Below are 14,444 nucleotides of genomic sequence, written 5' to 3' on the forward strand. Positions count from 1 at the left end.
TGTATGACTCTGTCTGTGTGTGTATGTGTGCGCGTGCACATGCAAGAGAAGAGAGTGTAAGTTCTTTGTACAGCTTTGTTGTAGTGCCACATATAAAAAGTAAATTCGGTTCTTTCCTCCCTCCTTCTGCATTTCATCCCTCCATCTCTCACTTTCCTTCCTTCTCCAGTTCTCACCATTGACTGCTGTGTTTTCTCAGTGTGAGTTGCGTTCACATTCTGCACTCCCCATTCCCACTCTGGCTTCCTCTTTGTGTCTCTCCCTCCATCATTATCTCCGTTTCTGCTGTGCCGTACTGCTGGGAAGCCAACGTTATCATCATTTTCCTGCTCTCCTCTCCTCTTTTTCTCCTCCTCTTCCTCTCTTTACGACTCCCTCTAATCCATTATGCTTCTCTAACGGCTCTGTTTTGCTGCTGTGAAGTGGACCCAACTTTAGGACAACCATACCTCCTGACTTTACTCCTCTATCCCTCCATCTATCCTTCCTCTATGCTTCTCTCTGCCCCCCCTCACAGCCTCTTTCTGGCTACACAGATGTGCTGCTGTGAAAAGAGACCATCTCTCAGCAGTTCCATTAAATGCGTGTCTTTCTCCTGCTCTCTCTTCCACTCTGTGCTCTTTTGTTCTGTTTCTGTCACAGTTGCTTCTTTTGCTACCCCCCCTTTTTTTCTCTCCACTCTCAGCGATCTTACTTGCCCCCCCACAGTCCACTACTTTCTTACTGCTCATATGTGATGACGTCCAACTGTTAGTAGTTCAACCACATCCTGACAGCAGCAGGTTTGAATGGAATGTGTTCCTTGTGTCTTCCATACAGCCCGTCTGCTCTTCAGTCTTTTCTTTTCAGTGGTCACTGGAATCTAGATAAAGGTTGGTAGGAATGTAGCATTATGGCTTTGATTCGATTCTCTTTTTTCAGCGTATGTTTTCAAGAATTTTGGATTTCAAGGTAAAAAAAAAAACACCTGTTATTACTGTCAAACCTCTGCTCTATGCTCACGACAGTACATAGTGGAGATATTTTGTGTATATATTTAGACGAGGGTTTGTTGTAACCCTGCACATTTGTCACTACGAGCAACATCTTTGTTTATTTTGTCATCCTACATAATTATGTTCCTTTCTTAACACACAAAGCAAGTAACAAAGGAACATGAAATGTTACAGACTCATAATAATCTCCAAGTGATGCTGTAGCAGTTTTTGTCCCTGCGCTAAGAGGCACATTAAGCATTTGCAAACATACCTCCTGTCTTTGTTTTGATTGTTGTCAGATTTGGCCTTCAACTCTAATTACCACAGCCACCAGGCAAAATAGCTGTATCTTATTACACAGCATGCTTGTGTTATACATGTCAGGCCGTAATGTATGTGTTGACTCTCGCATGCTGTTCACGCTATCTCTCATTTTCTATTTGCCATCAGTGTTTAAATACTGGTTAGGCACAAACCCAAACAAAATGTGTCCCGCTGTTCTTAAATGTCAAAGTCAGCTGGAGAGAGCGAGTGAACAAAATTGAAAACTGAAACACATGCAACACTTTCAATACTTTTCCTGTTAGATTGTTGTGACATTGACTGAAGATGGATTCCAGAATTATTCACTGCCAGAGCACACTGCAGTGTTCCGCTCAGATTATTTCCCTGTGGCTACCACGGACAGTAATGAGGAGGGTGTCTTAATTGTAATACAAGCATATTTATTTTTGGGCACTGTGTTGTTAAGTGCTGCAGATAAACTGACTGATTGAATCCCCTTTATTTCCCAGTGAATGTGCTGTAAAGGTCAGGCTTTAAGCAGAATGCGACAGGAATAAACAATGGTTGTAATTGCTTCTTGATAGATGTTGCACTCACAGTAACTTTTCCTCTGTATGTTAATTAATGTACAATTGTTTGTAGGTATCTAATGGGTAATTTAGGAACTTCTGAAAATGTCATAAACAATTGGGGACTGTCTTACTTATTTTAAAGGAGTAACACAATTTACACAGAGCTTATCAAAAAAGCAATAAAAGCAAAATATGGCGCTACTTTATCCATTAACAAAGGCTTAATTTACCAGTTTTAACATTTGTGCCGATAAGGTAACTCCTTTTTTAACACCCTTTAGTCAGATGGAAAAAAAGAACAGAAGAAAGGTCAGTAAAAAACAGATAAAACAGTCGGGGAGCTGAGCACTCCACAGCTCGTCAGACACCTTGTTTGTGCTCAGTCAGTCATTATGGTGTGTGCTGAGGCAGGTATATATAGACAGAGAAACGTATGTTTTAACACTGGCCAAACGAACATCAAGGCTGGAAATAAATAAGGGCACAGGCACAACTGTCAATGGGCTGTTTCTGTTGATGGATGAAGATGTGTTTGAATGCGTCATGATGTCTGTTGTATGTTAGCATTTAAATGTTGCCATCTTGACGGAGATTAAATTAGTATCTATAATTAGTGGTGCAAATTTCCTTCATTAGAATCATGCAAGAAACTATTCCTGCACTGCAGTTGTCACTTGCTTCACACTTGTGTTAGAATAAGTAATTAGATGATGCACTTACATATCGCACACTTCTGTCCATCTAATTACTTTATTCCTAAAGTCAAAAAATGGGTACGTGTGCACTCTCCAGTTGGTGCGTGCAGGATTCTACCTGACTTCACGGTTAAATAAAGGTTAAATAAAGGTTAAATAGAATTATGGTTTATGGTTTAAAGTGAAATTCAGAAGTTGCAGATCTGTGTAAACTGTCACAGTGAGTGTGGACATGCTGTCCTTGAGAAAAAGAGAGAGAGCAAGAACAGGACAAGATGTTGGCGAGGAGTGACAGGCAGAGGAGGGGTTGTGAGGTGTGAAATATTGAGAATGACATTGTTAAAATTGAATATGAGCGACTCAAACACAATCACTATCAAGTGAAAGGTCTTAAAGTACACACGTCCTCACAGAGTTGTGTGTGTGCGTGCATAGGAACACACACACTCCACATCTTAGTCCAGAGAAAATTGCTGAGAGAGCCATCTGTCAGAAGTTGCACTCAGAGAGGCAGCCATGGTCTTATTGGTTTGATGGAACAGGACACAGTCTGCATGCAGTCACCTATAATGAGACCACGTACTGTACTGGAAGCTGAACCCAATTTGTGTGAGTTTAAGACTGGTGTGTGAAAAGAGAGGCCTTAATCTGACTGCCTTTATATTCATCTGTTTGTTTGGTGCAGGAAGCTTAGTTTAAGTGTTTACTTCTCTTTAAATGTTTTATTTACAGTGTGTTTTGCAGTATATGTCATATATGCATCGGTGAATACATGCTGATGACTTATTTGAAGTTGAATGAAACACTTGGAAAATACAATACAGAGGAAAAATGCCTCAAAGTTTCCTGTTACTAATGTTTCATTCAGGAGAGAAATATTAAGAAGCAGCTTCATCCATCACTACTTTTTTAACAACCTCCAGATATTATGGATTGGTTGTACACTGGTGTGTGAAATGTTCTCTGGGAAAAGCCCTTACTTTTGCCCTTTAGAAATAAGCAAAACCGCCACATACACACTAAGACAAGCACACGTGTACAGCCTTGACGTCTCTTTGGCTGTTGTAACCCTTATATTATACACAGATTGTATTGATCTATATAGGAGGCGAGCAGGAAAACACAGCCTGTAAATAAGCTCAACGAAATTTCTGCTGAGTCCATCATTTTTTCTGTTTGTTTCTTTCAAGTGTGGAAAAAAAAGAGGGCAAAAGTGCTGATGAGGCTTGAAAAAAGAAGGAGAGACGGGGAGAAATGAGTGTTTCTTTAATATGTCCAATGTCAAGCAATTTCTGCATATCCATAGACTGAGAGCGGGACTCCAAGCCCAGCTATTCTGGGAGGGCATTAGGAAGTTACCAAAGGATGCACACAGGTGCAGACATATGCACACGCAGACACAGAAAAAGCCTGGGATTTATCACCAGTCTCCACATTTGGCCCGCTGCAGCCTGGAACTCTACTTCCTTCATTCATTCCAAGGAATTTGAACAGCTCTCCAAGTTCTAAAAGCAGCCAGTTTAAATGAATGTTTACAAGCGATGATGCAGCATGTTGGTGTATCTCAAGGGCAGGCACTGCAACTTTTAACTGTGCGTTAAGAATGATTTTGCCAAAGTATATATTTAGCCAAGTAAAATGTTTGAGGAAAACTCTCAACACACTTAATAAACAATAACACTGACAAAATTCTAAATTACAAACCTAACACTTTATTATTATTATTATTATTATTCCCTACTTGCAGACAATGGATTCTGAAGACTGCTGTCTTGAGGCTTAATTAATTAATTTCAATTTTTAGGTAATACGTCATCAAAACATAACCTACCTTCATTTTTGTTTTGATGTGAGATATCTGCCATAAAGATGACATAAAGAGTTACCTGCACATAATAGAAAAGAAGAGTCTTGCTCCCACTGTGTCCTTCTCACAGACGTAGCTAATATTTGCGTGGTGGGCACACTCTGACGCACAGCTAAGTGAGGGAATAATTTCCATTTCAATCTTTTAATTTGCTCCCCTTTTTGTGAAATTGAGCCGACTTCCAGTGAGTACAGAACCCTATTTCAGCATCCCCCCTAAGGGTAATTCTGTACAATTTGAATATCTTTTTTTCTCCCCAGTTGAACTCATATTGAAACTCATATTTCTATTACACACATTGAACTCTTGTGGGTCTTCAACTTAATTCATGTTCGGAACATGTCGACTCTGCAAAGATAGAGTTAAACACTTATTATACCGAACATTTCTGAAGGAAGGAAAATTCAGAAAAGACTTCTCAGTGTGATGTGACAGGAAGTCATGAAGAAATAGAAGCACTTGGCCCAACCCTTTCAATGCATTTTATACATAAAGAAGAAGAGTCAAAGAGAATCTTTTTTAACAATGATATACTGTGTGTGCCAAACGTCTTATTACCCTGGATCAGTGATGCGAACGTACCGCAAACTCAGTTGCAGTACTCTATGTAGATGATCCGTCAGTTTGTTCTCTTTCATCTGATCTAATGTTCTTCTCTGTACAGATATCAGAAACACATGTTCTTGTACATTTGCATTCGGTTGTGTTTTGTTGTTGTTTGTGTAGGTCGCCATGTAGTGCATACATCGATACCAACAGGGTCCAGAGCAATTTGTCAACATCAGAGGTGAATTATTGCCAATATGAAATATTAATATAACATTCATGAATATTAATACCATTAGTGAAGCAATTACCATAACACCACCGCTCCCTCTCCACATCTGAATGCAAAGGAAAAATCAATTTATACATTAAATATGATATCATTGTATGATAGATAATATGGATGTATTTGTTTTAGTGAGTTTTATACGCATCATAGAAATGAAAGTGATTTCCCTCTGAGCAGGCTCCACACTGCTCAGGGACCACACATTTTAGAATTAGCCACAGTATATCCGGTGCAATATATTTTATGTTTTGTGTACCTTCCCCCATCAAACAACAAAATTAAATAAATATGCAAATGATATTGAATTATTCTCATTATATGAGCCTATGTGCGCACAGGAGAAATTAAAGTGCTGCTGACTTCTTCTGCTGAAATGCAGGAACAGTGTTTCCACGGTATAAATTTGGCTGCCAAGTTGTTGATTGCAGTTTGTATTTGCTGTGCTTAGTGTAATCAAGACCCCTCACAATCAAAATTTTGGATGACATTCATCAACAATCAGTTTTAATTTCCCTCCATTGAAAATCATTTTGTTGCTGGTGAGATAGTACAAAACTAATTAGCTAAAAGTTATGTGAGCTAAATCACGCCTGTCAACTTTCTAAATTGGGTGAGTATAATAAACACATTATTATGTGTAAATTAGCTAATAAGCTAGTGTGATGTAGTTTGATGTGTTCATAGGAGTGTAACCATGAACATACTCTTCAATCATTTTTTGATGATTGTCGGAGAGCATGCTGGGAAGGAAGATACCATTAGGCACATCTGTGAATCAGAAAGTTCGTGCATCTCAGCTCAAATGCATTACCGGCCCACTGGATCTTTTTAATGGTGGCACTTGATGGCTTGAAAAAAAATGCTAACTGCATGGAAAATCCCTCCTTGCTTTGGCTGATAGCTAGGGTATTAGAGGTGGCACATGTACAATGGAAATATTGGAAAGCAGAAGGCAAGAGAGGTGCAGGAGGATGGATGCATGCTAGCTGTCATCCTCCACCCTCCCTTTTTCTATTCTCTCACTTTTTTCTCCCCTCTTCACCCTGGCTCCAACAACTGTAATATGTCTTTCCCAAGTTGTTTATAATCACTGGGACACCATCAGTCCAGAGTGATTGAGGTGCTAGAGGAGAAATACATGGTAAAAAAATAAATAAATAATGATTTCGGCAAGTCATCAGATGGTTTAGGGGTATAATCTGAGGGAGTGAAGGTGCTCACTCAGTGGTGAGATTTGAAGCTTTACAAGGAGGCCACATATATATAAAACCCTTCTGGATGTGCCCACTGCTCGACTGGCTTCAAAGCTGCACTCATCTGGAGCTACCTTTACTGCAGAATGTCAACAAGGATGTGGGGAGAAAGTTGAGAGGAGCAGAGGAGGGAAGTAGTAAGAGTTACAGAGAGGCAGGGAGGTGACGTAAAAGAGTCAGGCAGGGAGTGAGACAAACAGAATGTGTTTGATGCAGATAGCTGGTTTATAGAAAAATTTTGTGTGTATGCATACAGTAGATGTACTTTTTTTGGTGTGTATTTGCTTTGTTTGTGAACCTTCTGGATTCATTAATTTGAACAAAGGTGATTCCAGTACAGCCTACATTTGGAGAAGCCAATGTTAATTGGGATGTAAGGATAGCTTTGCTTTAAAGCCCGTTTCTCAGAGCTTGTACTTGTACTAAAGTGCAATGATTAGCCCACTTACTGTTCTGCACTGCACAGAGGCATCATCAGTCATTGACTGGACAGCAGCTCAGTCTGTTGATGGCCCCCTTTGGCCCTACCTTCCTATAAAGCCAATTTTACCTGCAGCCTTAGTTGCATACACCAACTAATAATATAACTATCCAAGCCAGCTATTGCAAGGCTGCCCTTATACCATCGTCTACACCTGAAATATTATTTTAATATTTATTTGCAAAGACTGAAGCTGAAACAACGTTTGAAGCCGGATCCCCTGTGAAACCGAGAGCATTATGACAGTAATTCTTTAAAACTGTTTTCCTTTGCTGAGTTCACTCAAAGCAAACAAAGACACACCATGTTTTTGTCTGACTTTTGATGGGATATTGTGGTGCTTTGATAATGAATATGTACTTTCTTTAATGAATGCTGTTGCTTTGAACAACCTCCTCTCTTTGTAGAGGGTTTGAGAGACTTCTTTATTTGGTTTTAAGAATTAAAGCTTTGTGAAAACATCTTTTTCAAAATCTGTCATGATGAGCTGGCAGTGGATGATCTGCAATGTTTATTGTGCAAGACTTTTGACAACATAAACTTTAGAGGATGTCACAGTAGTTTAGAAAATCTGTTCTATGATCATTGATGAACCTGACCTAAGGTGTGTAAGGGCTGCATGTTCTGACCGTGTAAATACAGCCACAAACACATCCACAACCATGCAAACATTGTGGCACTGATTTCTACTTTCCTGACCTTGAAATGCTGTTTGTCTGCACCTTTGGCATGTACATACCTCACACAGTGTGCACAGCACAAAGGTGGAAAGTCTTGACAGGAATGTGTGACAACCTGAGAAGAAGGCTGAATAATAAGGCCAACCTGCAAGTGTCTCAGAGGACTGTTGTTGTTGTGAACCTCCTGCTGTACTAACCAAGCAAAACATTATTCGTCTAAACACTTTCTACTGCTGTGAAAGAATGAAAATGTCCAAATTATAGTAAAAAAAAAAAAGAAAAACATCTTTTACATCATTTTGTGGCAAGATTGCAGAGATTCCAACAGGGAGCTGACATCAGCTAAACATATTCCGGCTTTCCCTTTCTCGTTTAAAAAGCTTTATTGAACTGCTCCCGTCTTCTTTCATCCAGGAATAACTGGAGTGGTGATGCTGTAACTTTGAAGAGAAGCCTCCAAAAGGATGGCAGCAGGGGATGTAGGTTTTAAAAAATGATGGTGCATTTGATATAAGTGGATTTTCAGATGCTTTGAACCTTCCTTACTGTCTAAAGTTGTAGAAAGGAGGTGATAGATTGATTATTCAAACATGTTGCTGCTCACGCTGTTGCTGGATGAAATTGGAGAGCCACCAGTCTGAGCAACTGGATGTCTCAAGTCCCTCTCCACTGTTCTTCAGCACAATAAACCGGTGACTGATAGAGCTTGTTTATAGCGACAGCATGCAGTGAGTGGTGGAGATGGCATTGTTTATAGGGCATGCACGATAACAGAGGTGGTCCTTATCATCAATTTGTCCAGCAACTTCCTTCAGTAGTAGACCTCTTTTGTCCCATTTACACTGAAATGTGGATGATTTCCTGACAGAGAAGATAAACCTCTTCATTAAGCTGCTCTCCTTCTACCTCGTCTGTCTGCAGAGCATATTGTTGTCAGACAGGTTTTGACAAAAACACAGTGAAAGCACAGACAGGGACAGTGATGGACTCAATATACTGGGTAAGCGAGTTAGTTTTTTCTTCATCTTATCTTATCTTATCTTATCTTATCTTATCTTATCTTATCTTATCTTATCTTATCTTATCTTATCTTATCTTGTCTTGTCTTGTCTTGTCTTGTCTTGTCTTGTCTTGTCTTTAAAAATAATATATAAGATTGTGCTATCGTTTACTGCCTCTTTATGGAATTACAGAGAAGAAAATTAAATTATTTTTCTACAACTGACCACCTGGTCACATATGAGTCACTGGTGTGAGGGTGTGTGTGCAGGAAATACAGTAAAGCACTTTGCTATAAACCACTAATGTCAAAAATAAGGTTTTTCTGTTGTTTTTTTGTGTTTTTGTTTTTTGTACATAAACCATTAAACATAATTGCCTAATTTATGTTGCTTCACTATGACAAAACAGAGGTCTAACAACACAAAAACAGTGTCACACCTTTGTGTCCTGGCCTTAATCACCCCTATCAGATTTGCTGCATCACACACAGGATATCATGGGCTTCTTGTTCTAATCATCTTCCTCTCTGATTAGTTTGACTCAGCAATGAGGGATGAGGGTCATATCTGGTGCTCTCATTCATCTCATCACTCGGTGTTCTTGCTAAATGTTTGCACGGCCTCTGAAATGAACAGTGTGTGTGTGTGTAGGTATCTTTGTGAGGACCCATATTCTAGACATTGAAGTGAGGATATTTTGACCACACAGTAGTTATTACAATGGTGAAATACCTAAGTTACATTTACATAATTATTAATACAGATTTGAATCTTGGTGTAATTGAAGTGTTTTATTAAAGCTAAAGATAGATTTTTTTGTGTGTTTTAGTTTTTTTCCCAATGTGATAAGGCTGGCAGTGTTGTGTCATCTTTTACAGATATGAGCCATAAATTAGGAAATCACAAGATCAGAAAAAAACCAGGGACAGAGTGGCTGAGAAAACGCTTTGATAAAAACAGAAAATGTTACAGACAGACTAATTTGCCAGTCTGCTTGGTGGCCGAGAGTGGGTGAGAGCAGCTTCTAATGCTGCCACTCTCAGGATTTATGTAACCGTATTAATTTTACAGCATTGCTAAAAAGGACGGTAGAGAAATAACACACCTTCCAGGAAGACTACTATAAAAGAAACAAGGCCACTACATTAACTAGAATTTCTGTGAATAACTATTCACCGTCTCTGTTCAGCTATCTGTGTATTTAGAGGGTCACGAAATTTGATCAGCATTGAGCAGCAGAAATAGCAGTCATGAGATGAGGAAGCCAGCATCACTCGGTCCGTCACGACACAAACATGATGAATAGGTGGAGAAGTAGGATAAACACGGAGAGCTTTACTGAAGAGGGGCAGTTTTGAAGCTATGCCTCCTCAAGAATTCACACATACCTGGAAGAATGTTACAGGATTTCATCCAAAGCAAAAACAAAGTTGCCTTGAAGAATGACTTCAAAAGAGACACTCTAATATTCCAACTGAGAGGACCTTTAGATAGCTTTATTTTAGTGGTCCATGGTGGGCTTTGTTTAGGGATGCTCTCTGAAGAAATTATTTTAACTTCACTGCTAATACAAGCTACAACTCGCAAGATTATTTTATCTGTATTGAAGTCATGACCAGTCAATCAAACTTCTGTTGCTCTTTTAAGGAAGGGACCATCAGATGAAACCTCACTTACATCTATAAATGTAGACAGTTGCTTATTCATGGCCTGCAGTAACACAAAATGCATGTTTGTGAGTATGTTCATTCATCCCTGTGAAGTTGTTGCTCACAGTAAAGAAAGAATTATACATTTTGAAAAACACAAAAGGAGCATACATGTTAATAGCCCCAGCTGATAAACATTCATGTGACTTATGCTCACTCACATGTGATGTGATGGATTTTCTGACTATAGATGGCACCATCCATTCTGTTGTTTTCCCCCCTATTTGAGGGACATCCTTCACAGCATGAAGGCTGCCTCTGATGGTATATAGGTGTGTGTTGAGTGATGAGTTGGAATCTCAATATACTGTGAAAAATACCCTGTTTATACGAATAGTGATGTGTGACTCTTAAGGCTTGCATGTCCCCATCCTTTACTAAGTGAAAGCAATTTAAATAGCACATGGTATGCAGAGTATTTTGGTGCCTACCCCTGCTGTTGGAGCATCTTATCATAGACTTGAAAGCAAGTAAATATATTTGTTGGGTTGATTTTATATAGGGACATTAACGCACACCACTGAGACAGGCAATGGCATCTTTTTTTTTTATTCTGTTAGGGATTATTTTATTGCCATGTTATTTTGTATGTTTCCCATGGGTGTCCTATGGGAAACTTGAAAGAGAAGTTTCTGACATTCTGGAACCTTGCCATGCAGGGCCTCAAACAAACCATGTTAAAGTAATACAAAGATGTTACTTCTTTGTCTCTCTTTCACAAAATGACCTTTCATAGTCTCTTGTAGGTGATTTGATTTAGATAATATCTTGGGACAAGACAGAAGCATTAAAAGCATCTTAAAATTTCGGGACATTCAGCAGATTGAGCAGAGCAGAGTCATTTTTTCACCTGTATTAAATTATTTATAAACACCCGCCAGAAATAAACATGAACATTTTTTTCTGAGACTTCGCATAGCTTTTCTTTTTCTGGTAACTTAATTATTCCTCCTTGGATATTACCAGTTTAAAACCCCCAAATCCCAAATTACCTTCTGGGGGTGGAATGATTTACAAAGGTCATGTTTTAGGAGCTATTGACATCCAAGTTACTGCAGTCATAGTTTGGCATATGTTTGGGCTTTTCTTTATTTTTTGGCAGCTCACATTAGGAAAGAATAAAAGCATCTGCTGCTGGTTGCATTCATCTATAAAAAAAGATTTAACTCATCTTCTGACTGGCATATCCACAGTGATTTGTCATGAATAGTTAACTGCGCAAAGTTTCAAAAGAAATTTTCATTTACATATTTATCCTATTTTATTATGATAATGCATCTATTTTTTTGCTGTTTTCACCACTGCACAGTAACTGTATGAGAAGAAGAAAAAAATCAAGAAAATGTAAAAGCGCTCCACAGATCTCAACATGTCATATCATTCATGCACAGAGATTATTTGAACTGAATAGAGAGCACAGTGCTACACATAATATAGTGCCTTCGGGCTTCTGGTAAAACCTGATGTCAACATAAAATGCAATGCAGAAGAAAGATATACTTTATATAAAAAAAACCCAGAGAGACGGAAGGAGACAGAAAATGTGTTTAAATTAAATCAAATGCTATAAGCAATATAGAAAAGGGCGGATGGGAAGTACAAGAAATACAGTGGAAAGGAAAGGGGGACGAGATTAAAGGAACATGGGATATGTGGGTGTCACATATATTATTGAGTCTGGGCTGGGAGTGAGCAGAGCGTTGGTTGGTCTTAGGTGACATAACAGTGATCCCCTGCTACAAGGATAAATGAGGGTAATTTCTATCTGCCTTCAATACAATGAGGAAGAGCTCACAGGCTTCAAGTCAATCATTACTCTGTATGTGCGTGTGTGTTTGGAGGGCGTACCCAGATGTGTGTGTGTGTGTGTGTGTGTGTGTGTGTGTGTGTGTGTGCGTGTGTCCACAAAGTACCTGAGAAGACTAAAAACAAGCCAAAGATAAATGTGTTCTATTTTGTTTTCTGGTTAGTACACAAGTAAATAGATTCTTTCTTTTTTTTAATCTCAGGGTGAGAATGACAACCCCCTTTGAAACACACAAATAGCTGAGCCACATTGAATTTTTTTCACTGTTGCACTGATTTCAGAGGACAAGGCCAGAAAAGCAGTTTATAACACAAGACAGGGATAAAGAGATTTTATATCTGAAGAAAGAGACATTTTGCATTGCAATCTGTTCCAGGCGACATCTTAATGGGAAAGCTAGACAAGCCTTCGCACATTTTGTTCAGATACATCACATTTTTCATCATAATTTATTGCAAACGCTGTTTGCTGTCCCTTTTTTCTGACATTGTAGATTACAAAATTGCTGCTAAATGTTTGCACAGCCTACATGTACCAAGCTCCAGTGCATATTACTTTATATATACATACTTTGTTTTAAGATTCAGTTCTCAGAGTTTTTCACAGTTTATTCCCTTGTGTAAAGATCAGAATCACGCCAAAGCATCAGACTAGATCCTGCTAATCCAAACATAAGCTTTCAGGGTGTGCTTTGCTGTTCAACAGCTTCTTCAAGCACCAAAGAGCTGCTTGTGCATCGTAAAGTGATTTTTCTCAGCTGTGCACTTAAGTGTCTCTCTTTCTGTCTTTCAGGTGGAGAGGTTCCTTACACCACCCTGGCGACGAGGATGATGATGGGTGTTTGGTGGATGTTTGCTCTGATTGTCATCTCCTCATACACTGCCAATCTAGCAGCTTTCCTCACCATCACCCGCATAGAGAACTCCATACAGTAAGTTTTCCTTTGATTTTATTTCCTAATTTCAATTTAGTGCAGCAGAATCATTCATGTAGTCTCTTTGTGCTCCTCTCACAAAAAGCAAAGTTCTAAATGAGCCTCTCCTCACCAGAAGAGTGCCACAGGAATGACATGTTTTGTTAGCATCCCCCTGGTTTCCTTTAACTAAATCAAATGGTATTTTTTAATTTTGTGCAGCAGAATACAATTTGAAAATCTCTGGAGTTTAAATATACCACAGAACCTACTTAGGGAGTAAAAAAGCATTCAAAGACCCATTGAACTTTGAACAATGGAACCGGATAAGAATTCCTTCCCTCTGTTTTAACAGATATCTACCGATAGTGAATTTTAATCACCCACTGCACAGCTCTCCTGTATTGTGTACGTGTCATCACAAACTGGCATGTCCCCATGCCAATCTGTGATGATTATTGTTAGGATTCTTTCCTAAGACCTTGGTACTTGAACAGTTGTTTCAGAGCTTTCCTTACCAGTGTGGACATGAGATGACTATGACTGACTCCTCAGCTCCACTGATGTAGACAGGAGTATTAATGTCAACACATCCTGACTAAGCATGGCACAATCAGTCGATATTATCCTACCACATTGGTAGCAGGATGACAGGCAGGATCTGCCTGATGATTCCCATGTATACGTATAAAGACAGTGAAATTTCCACAGAAGGAAGTGGATAGTGTTTATTCCACCATTTACCTTCTTCTAAACTTTGATCCTTGAGTGTGCATGTCTGCTGGGGGTCAGTTGCTTTCGTAAGTGCTTCATAATCTGTTTTAAATGTCACTTCACTTTCCTTTTCAGTCATGGTTATACACACATACACACACACACACACACACACTTCTACCCACTTGCACACTTCACTGTAGAATCTGTGTATGCATGACAGATGGTTTCTAACATGCTGAGGCACACTGCTGTCTCCCTCAGTGTGCTTGATTGTTGCTCTGAGTGGAAATCAGACAGGAGTAGTGCATGACAGGCAGTACACACACATGTATGCACACAAACACACTTTTAGGTACCTGTCCTTTGTTTTCCTGGTCTCAGTACCTTCTCGCTCACCTCACTTAAAAAGTATGAATGTGCATGTTAGAGTGCCACACAGATGAAAGCACAAAAGTAGTGTTTTGCATGTTCTTTTTCAGGTATTAAGGCAACTCACAAAGTCTTCTACAGTCTTTGCTGTGCTTTTGCATACACACAGACACACACATTATTTCCCAAAGCTCTGTGCCCTCTGTTTATCTATCCTTGTGATAATATGTTTGCCAGGCTCTCTCCTGGTGGCACTAGGAAACGCTCATCTCTCACTGGACTA

General features: G+C 39.2%; 1 protein-coding gene across 1 annotated transcript in view; it reads left to right on the forward strand.

The window, feature by feature from the left end:
- grid2 (glutamate receptor, ionotropic, delta 2) overlaps positions 1-14,444 on the forward strand; it is a 410,745-nt gene that overhangs the window by 314,427 nt on the left and 81,874 nt on the right. Inside the window, exon 12 of the mRNA XM_028414582.1 lies at positions 12,955-13,093. Within this exon, the coding sequence (XP_028270383.1) occupies positions 12,955-13,093 (139 nt within the window). The remainder of the gene's footprint in view (positions 1-12,954; positions 13,094-14,444) is intronic.

The sequence above is a fragment of the Parambassis ranga genome, chromosome 9, assembly GCF_900634625.1.
Source record: "Parambassis ranga chromosome 9, fParRan2.1, whole genome shotgun sequence".
Taxonomy (NCBI): domain Eukaryota; kingdom Metazoa; phylum Chordata; class Actinopteri; family Ambassidae; genus Parambassis; species Parambassis ranga.